General features: G+C 30.9%; 1 protein-coding gene across 5 annotated transcripts in view; it reads left to right on the forward strand.

The window, feature by feature from the left end:
- Positions 1 to 16,654, forward strand: part of LOC125064581 (plasma membrane ascorbate-dependent reductase CYBRD1-like) — a 59,804-nt gene that overhangs the window by 13,855 nt on the left and 29,295 nt on the right. Inside the window, exon 1 of one of the 5 annotated variants that reach the window (XM_047671699.1) lies at positions 1,291 to 1,513. The exons of 2 other annotated variants lie outside the window; for them this stretch is intronic. In XM_047671699.1, coding sequence (XP_047527655.1) covers positions 1,494 to 1,513 — 20 coding nt within the window. In that variant the 5' untranslated portion in view covers positions 1,291 to 1,493. Of the gene's footprint in view, positions 1 to 1,290; positions 1,514 to 10,471; positions 10,790 to 14,873; positions 15,064 to 16,654 lie in introns of those variants that run through there. 2 more of the 5 variants (XM_047671698.1, XM_047671697.1) reach the window with 2 other exon arrangements.

Genomic DNA, 16,654 nt, shown 5'->3' on the forward strand with positions numbered 1-16,654 from the left:
TCGTATTTTTAATGTTATATCGGTCAACAGGTAAATGGGCCACATAGTACAGGCCGGTTCTACCATATGGCTTTTGGGTTTCAGCCCAGGGCCCCGTGGATTCAAGGAGGTCCCAGCTAAGTCCAAGTCAAAGTCAATAATAGACGATAATGCGAAAGAATCCATACCTTTATTAAATTAAACATATTGTATTGTTTGCAGTCTTGCGAGTCCTGCAATTAATCAAAGCCATTAATTTAATTCAAGTCTATGTTCAGATATATCTTAGGTGGGCCCCTAATGTTAACTCAGGGTCCCCTAAACTTACAGTCCGGCCCTGACATATTGGTAAGTCATCATTGTCACAACATTACTACTGTAAGAAATATTAATAGTTTCCCATATTACCAAAGGGTTACCAATTTTGGGAGCTTAGGTGTTATGTCCTTTGTGTCTGTTCTAAAACAGCAATACCAAGTACAGATGTTTAGTGATAGAGTATCTGACGGGCGTGCACAAAGCCCTATCATCTAGTAAATCTGTGGCTATACAAGCAGACTAAAGTAACTGGATCAACGAAGTATTTATAATTACAAAATAATTATTAGCAGGCATAATGAAGAAATACAACAACCAGTTACAAAAGACAATTCCAAATTTATCTACCAGTCATGGACATCGGTCATCACATCACACGGTCACAGGATAAAAGCTGTGTGAGAAACAGAGGTCAGAGACAGTGAAGAAAGGGTTGTGTCGTGGGACACCCTTTTGGAACGGATAAAAAATAACAGAAGCATTGGAATAAATTAACAACATTTAAAAAAAAATTAATGACAAGAAATAAAAATTTTATAAAAAATCTCGTGTGAAATAAAACAATAACAAAAGATAAGTTGAATTAATTTTAAGCAAAACGTATATAATAGATATATTAACCGTGATATTATAGTAGCGCCATCTACCTGTATAACCTTATACAAGTGATCCAAATCAATGGATTAATTCATGTGAAAAACTTTTCCTACGCATAGTTACGATTTATTACACCACACCACGCATAGATGGCGCTGTGCCGTGACTAAAGTAACAATTTAATAACTTCAACTTTATTAATAGTCACTTTGTAAAACTTAATAGGTATATAAAAATATTTTCGTAATTAGTTATTGCGAAGTATAAAAATATATTGTTACTAACCATCATTAATATCGATTAAATATTTTTGTCTCTTTCTGTAGCTACGAGAAAGGTACATGCGTTCTCTATCAGGCAAACGATATGTTAAAGTTGAAGTAGGGCGCATATCGTGTTCGGATCGAGTCGAGATCTCGGAGAGTGGTGACACGATCGCGGAGGGAAACATGCTTATGTGACGATTGCCGCCAAATTTCCAATATCGAATATATTTTTTATTTTCACGGCTCGTGTTTGTGTTTGGTGTATTTTTTTGAAAAATCCAGCGAACAGTAACTGCCAGTGTTTTTGGTTTGAAAAAGTGAATTTAAAAGAAAATGACACGTAAAAGTCAACAGTAAGTAATTTTGTTTTCTTTTATTTAATTTATTTATTAGTGCTTTTTATATTTATAATGCAATTGAAGTAAGTTTAAAATAAAAATAAATTAAAAAGTTGTTAGAATTACGTACGAAATTAATTTATTGCAATTTAAATGAAAATGATCTGATAAGAAAGTAACAATTTGACGCATTTTTTAAAAACTTTACTCGTGTTTATTTAACTACTGTTTGTATCTTTGCTACCATTTATCGTTCTCATTTGACAAAATGAATTATTGCTTTATTAGTACGTTAATAAATAATTTGACGACATGATATATATATTTGATAGATCCAAGAAAACGTTGGACTGAATGCTGGAATGTCTTTTGTAATCATGTTGGTGTTTTTTTTACCGTTGCACTGAAAATTCTGTATTTTTAAACAATAATAATAGATTGTTAACATTCTTGGAATTATATACTTAGATTTTAAACAAATTTTTCGTCCTATATTAAAAAAAAATTAAGTACATTTACGTAAGAAATTAGCACAGCGGCGTATGATGGCGATGTCGGCAATTACGTGAAACAATTTGATTGATTTAATTGAATACGATTCTATTACAAGGACTATCTACAATTCACCGACTTACTTCCTTGAATATAACTAATGGAATTTATTTTTACGTAACCTATGTACCAGTTATTGCTTATACCTAATTAATTTTTTAAACTAGTTAGTTGTTAGTAAAACAGCTTTAATATCGAGAACGTCAATAATATTAATAATAAAAAAAATGATCGAAATAAATTTCAAAGGAAGCACGTGCTTAATAAATCCAACGAACTAAAATCCTCTGGGAAGAAATATGGGTAGATTTGACCTCCAAGAGTAATTTTATTGAATCTAATAATTCGCAGAGTGGGTCTCAGTCACAGGGAGCTGCTCAGGAAATGGGATGAAATTGATGCTATTTACTGTTGTACTTGCGTACTGGGTACCACGAACGATATTGTTTGTTTTATGTATGAGATTTGTGTTATTATGACTTTGATTAAATGCAATTAAATAATATGTAACCTATCTACTATATGTACGGTGTAAATGTAAAAAATGCTGCATACTATTTTTTCGACTAAGTAGGTACCAACCAGTAGAGAATTGTTTTGCTCTGAAACTCTATCGTTACTACTCTCAGTTAAGTATATAGTTTCTTACTTGTTGCTATCGTTTATTAATGTTTTCCAGTTAATGGAAAAGTTTTGTACAGCGTTAATTATGTCTTTTAATCAACGTCGTCGCAGTGTCGTTGTCGCTAAACTTTGATGCTAAATAAATTAGTTACGAGAACGTAATCTCTGAAAATAAAAATAGTTTATAAATTTATAAATAAAACTAACTTAATAAACCATCAATATAGAGTGCGTTGAACTTTCTGTTTAGAATATGATGCTTATTAACGCCTAAAACATGTCGCTAGATCAGTGTCACTAAACTGTTTTTGCGTGAAAGAAATGCTTGTTTAATAAAAAAACTCGTCGGCTTCCAGTTGCGGATTGAGAGCGATGAGAGCGGAACGAGTTGGTCTGGCAAATGCACTTGACAGATCATCCGCCATTTTTAAGTACCTATGAAGCGGGCTCCACACGAAACATCGTATTTCTTTAAAAGGATTAGCTGGTAGCAATTACAAGATTTGTGTTAATAACAGTGCGTCACTATTTGCGGTTCATTAAAATATAACAAACAATAATACAACATTGCATTGTTTTTGTTGTTAATAGATTTACCTCAACATATTAAGCACCGCTAAGAATTTATGTGCATAATTTGTGTTTATAATTCTTCTCGGCGGCGAAGGAAAACATCGTTCGGATACTGACATATGTATCGGATAAAAATATGACAAATCTTCCACTAACTTAAATTTCAGAGTCCTCTAGTGGTGAGGAGGCTTTAGTTTGACTGTGGGATATTTGCAGAATACTTTACTTTATCGATATCTGGGGTTAGTGAAACGTGTTTCTCTAATCCTCGGGTTGAAAATTCCGCAAGCGATGCGACAGGTACTTTTATTTACACATACGATTGTAAGTCACATATGTAATATTCGCTCCGAGTACGTTCTTACGCTCTACATATTCCATATATTAAGGCATTGAAAACAATGCCGCGAGCGTTATCCGATGCATTGTTATGTAACACTATACAACATAATTATTTTCGCATATCGCTTCATCCATCGTATCGGTGATTTCATCTTTAAATAACGCGTAAATATGCATGACAAGTACGTATACGCTTAAGCATAATATTACAATAATATCGCATCCTATATTATAGCAAATAAAACTTGAATTGGCCTAATAGAATCAAATGAAATAAGATATATTCTCATTCAAGATTATCGGAAATGAGAGCGTTTTTTGTCGCTATAAAAATAGAGAAATGTTGTGTGCTAGCGTCTTTAAACCGACTACGCTTGACCCCTTACGTTCAGGCTATGGGGGGATTTACGAGAGCTCTACATTTTGCATAACGGTGCACTTTAAAATATTCTTGGGGATTAATCGGAAAAGTTGGAAATTTGTGCTCGAATACTTTGAAAGTATGTCGTTTATTCTCGTTACCGGTAACCTTATTTATATCGAAATAAAGTTATATTGAATTTTTTAGCAATGACACCTATTATTTAAAAGATTTTTTTATATCTAAATATTTCTTATATGCAATTAATATTATTATAAAAATTAATCAGTTTTCACATAGAAAATTAATATACAATATACTGTTTAAAGTAATATGAAAGCTATTTACAAAAGTTGTTAATATTTGTAGAAATGTATGCGAGTTAACCTAAGTTATTACTTAGGTTGACTTGCAAGTTCCAAGTCGTTTAAGTAAGAAAATAAAATACATATTAGAATTAGAACAAGTTATTACGGGCGAGTTAAAGTTTATATTTAATAACAAGACTGGCGTAAGGAATACGACGGCAGCATCCGCTATCGTTTAATCGATTTCCTTGCTAGATGATTTCTAGGAAACGAGTTGTTTCTTATAATAGAAATATAACTTTCTATTCATGTTTAACATACATTACCTCTAAGGAAATCATATTTTTTTTATTACTTTTTTTCAATCGAAATAATTTCATATTTGCGTTCCCTTCTATTTTCAATTTAATCGATTAATCGAAATGTCTCATAAAAAATTGAAATTAATTGGTATAAGCAACTTGAAAGCATTAGATATTTCGAGATAAAACATTTTCTAAATAATCATATTTTGAATTAAACCCCAACACTGCTTACATTTAAATAATTATAAGCAAACAGATACCAAAACGTCTAGTACATTCCATAAAAATATTCAAAAGTGTTTGTAATACAATTAAATTTTGTTTATTGGCGTTATTCAAATGTGTTTATAATAGTCTACTTGTTTAAAATATATTTTGATGAATATTTACGTACTAAAATGTGTTTCCTATGCATATTATACAAAATAATTTAAGTCTATACAGAAAATCAGTGTTGTAATAATTTAATATATTTTCTTTGTTATGAGTCAGATAGTTCCCCTATCTATGAGTTGAATATAGGCGGTAAAGAGCTCATTAGACTCCCTATCTTTTATTGATCGGTTTTGACGGATTATCACTTAACGGTAAGTGGTGAGCAGGGGTGGGTGTATACAATACTAGATAACTATTTAATATCCGTTACATTATATTCGACTTTATACTTTTTTATGTAACATTGTTTGACTAACAAATATTACTAAGTAAGTATTTTCAATATTGTTGCTACAATATTGTACTAATAAAGAAAATGGTACATCTATTTTTAAGCTAAAATAATATCGAATAGATTCTGGTCTTTTGTTTAGAATATATGTAATAATAAATCATATTATACTTTTTAATCCCTAAAAACAATTTAAAGAGAGAAGAGAAAGCTTAGAGAGAATATATAAACTTAATCTACGGAACCCGTTTAGATAAAATGATTAATCTTCTTTAACAAAAGGGTTCTTTGCTTTTCTTTAATAAATAAATCTTTTTTTAGTAGAAAATCTATTACTTCATCTATTAAACTAATATCTTAGTTAGTTAGTGAATTGCGTATAAACATGTTCATCTGCTTACGATATTTTTAGCACACTGGTTGGATGGTAAACATACATTAAGGACTCGAAATACTAAGAAATGTCTGCGCGTATTAATAAAATAAACAAATTCATAACTTAAATATAAAGATGGACATCCATCACTGCACCAGACCTTGATTCAATCTGCGCTTCCGTTTATTAAAATAAGTGTATGTATCTTTGACACCCACTCAGAAACCTACTTTTGAAACGACAATAGTTTTAGAGTGATTATGTATTTAAGCCTTATTAAAATTTGTTAGGTACGATGTTGCCGGCATGAGTCTGCGAGACAAATGTGCCTTAAAAAATAATGTATATTATGAGCGCTGTTCTGGTGTGGTACCGATAGGTATATATATTTTTTAATTTATTGCGAATTTTCAAATACAAATCGGAAAACTAAGACTTCAATTAAATGTTAAATCTAATATACTTTTTTATAATATTTTTATCAAAATAATTCTGAAAAAATTTGTTGTTAAATTTAAAATAAATTTGCTTTGATACAGCGATAATAATACTCAAGTTAAAAATATAGCAATATTTTCATTAAAAAAATATTTAAAATACTACGAAATTTAAACCAGAAAAATAATTACGGAGAAATGATATTTAAATTACCCTTCTAGATTTTTCGATCTTCTCGTTTCAGTCATGCAATTACAGACCTGGAAAGACAAAAGCGACGTCTGAAGTGGAAATAAAATCGAGCGTCTCGGTTAAAATATTTCCGGGACATTTTATATTCAAATCTCGGAGTAGCAACAGATAAAATACGGGAATTTTTCGCAATGCTTCATAGTTTTCATGTGTTATAAAAATATGGAAGATGAAAATATATTTTTACGTTTTTATAAGTTATTATTTTTCAACATTTCTGTTACACAGATAATAATTTATATGCTATGGGCGTTTTAGTCAAAATTATTAATTAGGTAACACAATAAGTGTTCCATTTTCGAAAAAATGACGTAACCGTAACTAACTTTTTGTATTGTTTTAATCCATGGCTTTTGGTCAAAGTCGTACCTTTTTTAAGACCCATTGAATATTGTGAAAGAAGAAGTATCAAGGTTGGGTTAAAAAGATATTCATTATTACTTTCAAAATTAATCATAAATTAATTTTGAAATTAACAAAATTTACATAAATTTTAATATGAAGGTAATTCAAATTAAGAACCCTCTACAATTTATGGTTAAGAAGTTTCGTATCCAATATAGAACCTTTGTGCTGGTCGAGCGATGTCCCAAAACAAAATGCCCGCCGCATTTGTCGGAAGGGTCAGACAGGCGGAAAACCACGTTGACGTGGGTAACCATTGGATACTTGAATAGGTAATACTAGATAACGAGCTATATACGAAAAAAATTTATTAAGTTACGATTCTTTTAAACAACCGAATGATAATTGAGACGAGAATAAGATAAGATATAATAGTCTTATGGAAATCAATTCCAAAAAGGCTGATGTTGTGTATATATGTGTAGAAAAAAAGCGTGATTTAAATTATAAAAAATGGTAATCAATTCACAAAAGAGGCTATTTCTCATATACATACGTCCTTAAATGATAAGATCGTGTTACATTGACAATCGTCGAGTTTCTATGCAATTGTCGAGGTCATTGGCCCCGCGGTAAGGATGGAGTAATTTGTACGTTATTACTAACTTTCCACCTAACCTGGGGGTTATTTTAACGACGGTTTCACTTCCACGCTCAGATATTATGCGTTGAAAACTGGTAAATTACATATGCAAATATGAATTAAAAGTTTTAATTGAACTCCAGTTTTACTTTAATAGATTAAAAGTTATTTAAATAAATAATTGTTTTGTTTTTTTTATTACTTTGTTTACTTGTTACTTTTGAGTTTTTTGTTCCTTTTTTAAGATATATATCATCATAAATATCAACTCATAGTGATATAAGAAAAGTTGTAAAATATAGAAGTTTTGCTTCTAGTATTATGTGGTAAATACGTATGCCATTGTTTGGTCGTCTGTGACAAGTATGTGCATAGGATAGAAGCATCTCTTCTCTACTCTCTCACTATCTTTATTGGACGTACTTCATGTGTCTAATGGTGTAGTCCGAAGATTCCTTCATCGCAAATATACTGCCCGCATTTGGTCGCTCGGGAGATGAAAGTGTGATCACTGTTAATTCAAACAATCCAACTTCTGACAGAATTCATTCCAACCCATTATTCAATTTCGCCGAAGTGTCATTTATAAAAAAAAGTCGTAAGTGACTACTTAAAGTTTTTTTATTATTATTCGAGTTCTTGCCTAATCAAACAAACTAAAATTCCTCTTACTTATCGCCTTGAAATTTCTATGTGAATATTGAAAGAAGATAAAAAACAAGGTCACATTTGCTTGCTTATCACTAATTTAACTGATGGTTGATATTAAGACCATCTATACCTATGTAAAGTTTATCTATGTGTGTGAACCTGAATGCAATACAAGTCATCGTCGATAAATGGTCTTCCTAGTAATAGTCGACATCGTCCATATTAATAATGTCAAAAACTCAAGTAATGTCTTATACTTATAATGCACTGCCTCGTTGGTTCAGTGGCTAGATGTAAATGTGAATGCCACAGTTCCCGAGGTCCTAGGTTCAAACCCCAGGTTGAGAATAAAACTTGTTGACTTTCAGGCAGGATATATTACATACACATATAATTGTACCTAACTAACATGACTTTGTATTTTTAAATTTTGAAAAAGAGTAACTACTAAGTTTCTTGCAGGTTCCTCCTAGTAGAATCTACATTCCGAATCGGTGGTGGTTTCACTTAATATAGTTTGCTAAATGACGATTCAAAAGTGGTTGTAAAAGTCTACTTGAATAAAGTATATATTGATTTTGATTTTGAAAAAAATATGGGGTGGAGTTCTTCCGTAAAAAATATCTCAGTAACAAGAACTATGCCTGGAAGGCATTGGTCTTGCGCCTGAACTCTTTTTGGACGTGTCGGATTTACCGTCCCATCGGATTATGATAGTGAGGGAATAGTGGCCGAATCACCAACCTGAGATATTGTATCGTTCGTGTTCGGCACTGGCTTGGCCACTTTACGAAAATAAATTAAAAGTAAATATTTATGTTTGTCAGTAGAAGAGAGTTGATGGTATCCACGCAGTATACATGTGTGCATGCAAAGAGTTCTTCCACGAGATAAAACAATTTACAAAGATGTATTTTTTTTCGTGTCAACAAATATCCTTTGTACTAATCTACTTAATACGCTGAGTTATTTCAAAATATTTTCAGTAGCATTCACAAGATATGCCAATAAGCTGATATTTCAAAAGCTCTCTTTCTCTCTTGTTTCAAGGGTTCAGTAATTATGTATGAGTTTTGATTTTGCAGCATCAGTGAGTCAGTGAGAAGACGTGATTTGTCATTTTGTAATCCGTCACGCTGCGGTTTCAAAAGCTAACCATTCGAAAACACTTTCATCGGCACCTTTCTCTCGGCTGTCTACTTTACGCACGATTTATATGCAATAATTATATTAAATATTGCTTATTTGTATTGCACACGAGATAAACCGTAATTGCTTGGAAACACACGTTTACGAAATAATATAAAAAAATAAAACTATATACACTTAAACTTTTCAGTAATCTTAAAAAAATCGTGGCACGCTGACTATAATAAGCGGTCAATACCCGGTATTGTCGAGAAGTTTTTTACGATGCCATTATTTTATATAAAATACACTTAGATTGACATAAAGTGCCAATCGCATGTGGCTTGTTTGCTAAGTCTAATGTTACTGCTCTATTGCAACTGACGGCATCAATTATGTTGTTGTCTATTTATGTATCCGTTGACGTTGACAGGAAACTCGTTTGGGTCTGAATGTTAGGGTGGAGTTCAAAGCCGGAGACTAACTTGCAGTACTAGTAGATTGCTCTTGTGAATTCTTAATTGCTATACTGATTAAGTTTATGCTTAAATGTTAAGACGGCAACTGCATAGTTGACAAGACCTTACATAAATCTGTTGAAAACATTTAAGTTTTCCATTTTTAAATTTATATCATCAGCTATTAACCAATAATGTTGTCTGAAATGTTTAGAAAGATCGTCATTCGTTTATTAATTGTCAAGGAGATATTCTTTTCAATATACATATTTTAATTTATACTCTATTTAATAACAAAGATAATCTTTTAAGGGAGAGTCGAGTCGAGAGTCGAGGACGGATATTCCCATTTATCTAAAGACGTGGTAATCATAATGATAGTAAGCTAACCAAATAAGGAATCGATTACTTAATAGCTTTTTTGTAATAGTACACAAATTACACAAACTATTCGTATAACAGGTGAGCAAAGCGATAACTCTTAACAAGATCAGCGGCGCGTAACGGCCGACCAAAAGATTGACACGTTGTGTCAGTGGTCCAGTTTGTACGAAATCATTTCTTTTGGCGCCACTTCGATAAATACTACGCAATATTCTAAGCTAAAGTATAACAAGTTACGGTATATCTGCTTTATTTATTGTGACAGTCTCAGGTTTTATGAAATATTTAAACGAGACCACGAAAATATATATTGGCGTGTCTTTTATTAATTATGCTATCATAAATGATATGAATGTGTTTTATATGAACGAGACGTCAGTTTATTATGCATGTGCGCACCCAAAGGATTATATTTCATTTATCCCCGAGACAGCTATACATATATCCGACCATTTCTGGTCTTGATAGTCAATTTATTCGTGTCCAGTCCCATCCCGTCGGTAATTTGCATAAATTGATTGCTCTGTTCTGGTGTCTGATACGGCTCGCTAATGTCGGTACAGAGGTGCGCGGGCGCCGCCGCCTAGTCCGCAGTCGCGCGCCCCTCCGACCGACTGATACACGTTTTGCGTTAATACTTAATAACATCGCATGCTGCAACCCGATAATTTCCGTACAGATCGTGAATTTTTGAAACGTTAAATTCATTAGATCGGCCGCGCCCGTGTCACCGGAACCCGCATGTTTAATTGACGAGTTCGCTCTACATAGCCGCCGTATGGCTCGCGTGAATAAAACTCGGTGATTACGCGTAATAGTACAGTGATTGATAAATCTATAGAATAAGTCAAGATGCGTCAGAGATATCAACTAAAGCAGCGACCGTACGTATTAGCTCACTTATCGTACTATTATCCATTATAAGCTTTATGTAATTAACTTACTTTACCTTACCATTATTACTTACTTTACCTATTTCAATACGGTTACAGTAATTTTTATGTCAATTTTAAATCGAAAATTACCGAGAATACTTTCAATGAACAATAGAAAGAAAGTAATGTCCATTTATATTCAAAATGAACAAGTACAAACAATAGCATTCCTTAGGGCGCAACGATGCAACACATGATAAAATCTAACACAGAAAAGAGGTTTCAAATTGTTGTGTTATAAAAAAGTATCTTTATAATCGTATAGGTAAACGATGACGTAATTTATTGTGTAGTAATTACATTACTCATTAAAATAATGCTGATAGTGGCAGAAAATTTGAAAACTAATCGTTTTGTAGTTACAAGTTTAATGAAACGTTAAATAGTCATTTTTCCACGAAAAAAGATACATTGACAATTAACATATTTTCAACGGTGTTGAAAATTTAAGGACATCATGTAGATGTAAATTTCATATACATACATAATATTAGTACATTGTTTATGAGTTCTTTGTTACTGCCAATATACTGGTATGTTTAGAAATACTAAACATTGTTTTACGGAAAACTTCAACTGCTGTGAAAACAGCTTTGTATTTTTAAAATATACGTCTGCTTATAGTTTCATTTTTTTTTTGTTTCAGGTAAGTTCCTTTGCTGTCATCTTACAAGATAAGATAATGATGCTGTATTGATAAGACGTTTAAAAATGTAATATGAATAAATAAAATTGGATTAAATAAACACTAGAATCAAAATGTAAAGATATGCGTCATTAGGTCAAACTCATATAACATTTTTTCTATAGGTATCTGACGCACACTTAACTTCTGTCATATATACTGAATTTTTTTATTTTTTATCTGTGGCTATAAGCACTGCTAAATATACACGGCTTAGTTGGTATTCATAATAGAAATATAATTGATAAAAAACAATAACAATATAACAGCCCCACTTAGCCTTCCTTTCCTTTTGAGGAGATGATTATAAGCTAATTTTACTGCTTTTTCAACATGCAGGTTTCATCACGAAGTTTTATATTACCGTGACGAGATGAATTACAAAGACAAAAACTTAAGAAATAAATTAAGTAAACAAAAATTCAGTGGCCGGCTTTGAATTCGGTATCTTCAATAAGATTTAGGACTACTTACACGGAGTGATTTGTTCGATAGATCTGATCTTTACTTCAATAGATACCGATCTATAAAGTATTTAACAATGCTTACGTAACATATTTGGTGAGATGTGATATCGTTTAAGAATGTCATTTCTTTCTAAAACAATTATTTTAATTCCTATGTCAAATTACACATTATTTTATGTTATATGCGAATTTTTAAACTCATTAATTACAATACACATAAACTGACGAATTCGAAACACAACATGATTGGAATATTTTGCGATCAATTTCAATTTTATCATAAATATTAAAACCATATAAAAACAACGAATATGTGAAATTCAAATATGTGTTATTCGTATTAAAGTGACCTTAATTGGTATACGCGACGTTCAGATCTAGTCCATCCAATCATCGCGTTGAATAAAATTAATGTCGAAAACATTCGATAATTTTACCTTTATTCAAATGTAGAAAATACAAAACGAATGTTTTTTCATCGATTCATTAAAAATATCGGCAAATTGATTAAACTTCTTTTGTTTTCAATTTACTATAGACATATTTTATCCTTGTTTTTAATAGAAGTACCTATGTAGAAAATTAGTCAAACCCTTCTGGAACAAGTTAGCTTAAAGTTTAACAGCTGCACTTAAACATTGCGTACTGAAAGGATCGTAAAGCTGTTAAAACGATTAAATGAATCAGTTATCAGCATTAAATAAACTTTTGATTACAAGTTTTACTGTAATGAAAAATAGTATTTATAATCAAAGATGTTTAACGAGTAGAACAGCGGTAGAAAAAACTTCGTGAGGAAACCCGTGTCGATATATTTTTAAGAGGGTATGATACTTTTGCCGAGCGACAGGATATATACAAGTTTGTATGTAAGTTATAAGAAATTAACTAACGAAATAATCATTAGTAATATAAAATATTAAATATAATTACTAGACTAGCAGAGAGATATTTAGCAAAATTCTTGAGGCTCGACCTAAACCAAAGCTTCATCGAAATCAGACGAATATAAACTATTAACATAGAATAAATGAATACAGACGTTAATTTTAATTTATTACGAAAATTAATTACGTAAAAAAATATGCAGTACAATGTAAAATATATGTACCGAAATTATCAATTAAAATTTTTGCAATTCTGCAATTGTAACCACGTTTAATGTAACTTCACATAAATCTCTTAGATTTATCTAAGTATGGCTCACAATTTGCTAATAGATCGTAAACCTGTACTTGTATCCTAGATATATGTATAGTGGTTGAACATTTGCAAGCCACTCACTCCGAGAATGCGGAATGGTCCAAGTTGATACAAATTAAGAGGCAATACTAAAGGATGTTGTTACGTTGCTTTGCTTTGAATCTATTTACTGCTCTTGTAAAACTATATACTGACAGCGGAATACAGATAACACGTTGTTTGTTAGTGGCTGTACGGAAATAATCAACGGTAAAAAAATAATAATTTCAAATTCAGAAATATTTTCCGCGCCACATTATTTTTTACTGGCAACACTGTTGGAATTACTTTTGTAGTTATGAATATGTTAGGTTAAGTTAGATTTATTTCTGTGTGTCACATGGGAAAAGGATGTAATATTATCGTCTAGTTGCAATGATGCAATGAAATATATTATAAAATGTCAGATCAAACTTCAGCTAATTTGAACCAAAGATACTTTTAAATAATTTTGTCTATGAAAATTAGTTTTGACGGGATTTTCATCTGTATTATATTTTGTCAATTATTATAAACGTCCTTGCAACATGCATACATATGTAAATTACAAAAGTACCGACATGCCAACATTTAGCTTATGCCGAATTCCTTAAGTGCTATAATGGTTTGCGTGTACTATTAACGCTGTATCAATTTAATTGCAAATTATTATGCCATATGAAAGTCATAAGCTATTTAATAGCTGCTATATTTAAATGTGGTTTTGAATAATATTTAGATTAGTTTACATAACACGTTACACAGATGGATAACTAGTGTGTAGACTACATATTATACGAACGCTCCGCTTCGGTGTAAAATAAAATATATGTATACATATTTTTCATTAATAAGTTAAAACAAAAAATATAAAATAAGACTTAGAACTCTCTATCTTTCAAATGTGCTTGTGTTCGTCAATCTTCTTCTCAAAACAAAAAAAAATGCTTCTCTTTTAAGGAGATTTCTTACATCTTGTATTAAAATCAACTTATGTTTACTACTTTCGTTCATATATCTTTGGTAGTAGAGGTTAGTGCAGGCAGTGCATAGAACATAATATGTAATGGCTTAGAATTACATTGTCAGTGTTTTCTAAACGTTAACGATGTAATTAAGTCACGTTCTCTGCATGTGAACCGAAATGGGGCTTAGTCGGTGCTCACACGAGTCGGTTTTAGTCGCTCGATTTTTAACGAAAAATTGAATAAAGAGTATTCAACTCCATTAACGTTTGTAACATTTTAATTTTGATATTTAGAAAAAAATTGATAAAGTCGCATCGAACTGCGTGAACGCACTATTATATAAGCCATGTGCTTATAATATATAAATATTGTCGTTTCTAAAAAAAAAATATTTTTACATTGATTTGTTTGTAGATAAAGTATCAAGACTCGCAGGTCGATAACTACTTCTAGATACAGATAGATGTGTGAAAATTATGTAAAACTTTAAAGCAAAACAAAGGTTACAATATTGTAATATATTTATATATATAAATATTCATTATATCTTGTGAGTATTAAAAATACGTTAAAGGTGTTATTCAGTGATAACTTTTGATTGCAATGCATTAACAAATTTCGAAATATGCACACGACGAACACGTCAAAGAAATATTACGAATAATAGGCAACTCGACACGGTTCAAAGTCAGCTTCGTATCGAGTGCACAAGTGTTTGAAGGTGTCATTTGTTTAATTAATAAATTTCAATAGTATCTTTTCACATTCCTACGAGAATATAACTGAAATAACCGAACACATGAAAACTAGTGGCGTTAATAAAATATATTTACCATTTTTCGGTAAATATATAGTGTTTTTGATGGAGGATTTTAGACAACGGTAAGACTATAAATTGTTTATAATGTACTCGCCTATTATATATTTATAAGCACTTTTTAATTGTCAATATTACCGGTTCTAAATGTTTATTATATCGAAAAATACAAGGAACATTTTGTTTTGAACATTAATATGTCATCTATATAAATAACTAATAATGTTTGTGTATTTGTCCTTTCTGCTTCCCTAAACCATCATCAGATATAATGAAATTTTGTAGAGTTGTTCGAGAAAGTTCCTAGACAAAAAAAATATTATTTCTTTGTATGTACATATCTCCTTTAAACATTCTGTGTAGACTTTTCTCCCCATGTGATGTCGGGAAGGGTAGCTAGTACTTAATAAAATAATATAACATTATACAGTTTAAATCATTTGTTTGTAAATCCACTTTATAGTATCATGTATGATATTATTTAATGCCTTTTGTATGTCGTTGCTTCATGTATTATTGTAACATAATATAATATTATTATTACAATAACAGGACTATAAATACATTTCAAAATAAAATGATTGAATTTCTGAACAGACGAATTGAAATCAAAATACGTTAAAACTGTTTGCTCAGAATTTGTTTCGTGCGAAATCTTTAAATGACTGTGTTATTTATTAAACTGTTTTAATATATGAATACGAAACCTGTTTTGGTTTGTAGTCGCAGTAAATAGTTTGTATCTAGATATGATTTGACAATCCTAGAATACAAGCGAGAATTATTCGAGCCGCATTCAAGGCAGTCCGGTGAAGGCAGGAAGAATGCAAACACTATGAAATTGTTATGTTAACGACCTTGTTTATTACCTTGCCTGCTTAAACGGCTATTGTTTCTGACTTAAAATTTTCGTGAAGAAATTCTCTTCTTTTCTCTTAATCAATACACTTTTTAACGCTTACTTGAGAAAACTCAACAAATATAACATTTACTTAATGCGACTACGTATAAATTGTATTTAAATTTTAATACATAATATTTATATATATTAATTTGTGTAAATAATGTATTGATTTGATTGTTTTACGACGAGATCGTCTTCGAAATAATTCATGAAGTTTAATGACTATATAAATACTAAATAGGTAAAGCGTTTTCGAAAAATATTTTTTTTAACTATTTTATATTCGTACCGAACAATTAGCAATCAATTTAAAATCGGAAACTTAATTTTAAGATATTTGAAACCATAGATTCAATATTTTCTTTTAAAATCGAGAGACGAGAGATAAGTGTTCAAATATTACAAATCCCATGAAATATATGTAATGTGCGATGCGCTTTGAGTATTGGCCAATTTCTGGACATAAAGGTTATCTGTTACAGAGGTACAAATCACAATCGACAAATGATTTGTGGCCAATACAATTTGTGCAATTTATGTATGTACTCGTACTGGTAATAAATAGGAGATGTTGCTGTGAATTGCTTTACAGCTTAAATGTATGAATGCTTAATAAAATTTAGCTTCACTTCGTAATGTCCTATAAAGGTTTAAACGCTGTATTTCGAAAACGAAATAAGTTTAAATATTAATTTTAAAAACACAGCGTACATTAATTGGTAATCAATCTCCGATAAATATTTCTAGATTTA

This window comes from Vanessa atalanta, chromosome 6 (assembly GCF_905147765.1).
Source record: "Vanessa atalanta chromosome 6, ilVanAtal1.2, whole genome shotgun sequence".
Classification (NCBI taxonomy): domain Eukaryota; kingdom Metazoa; phylum Arthropoda; class Insecta; order Lepidoptera; family Nymphalidae; genus Vanessa; species Vanessa atalanta.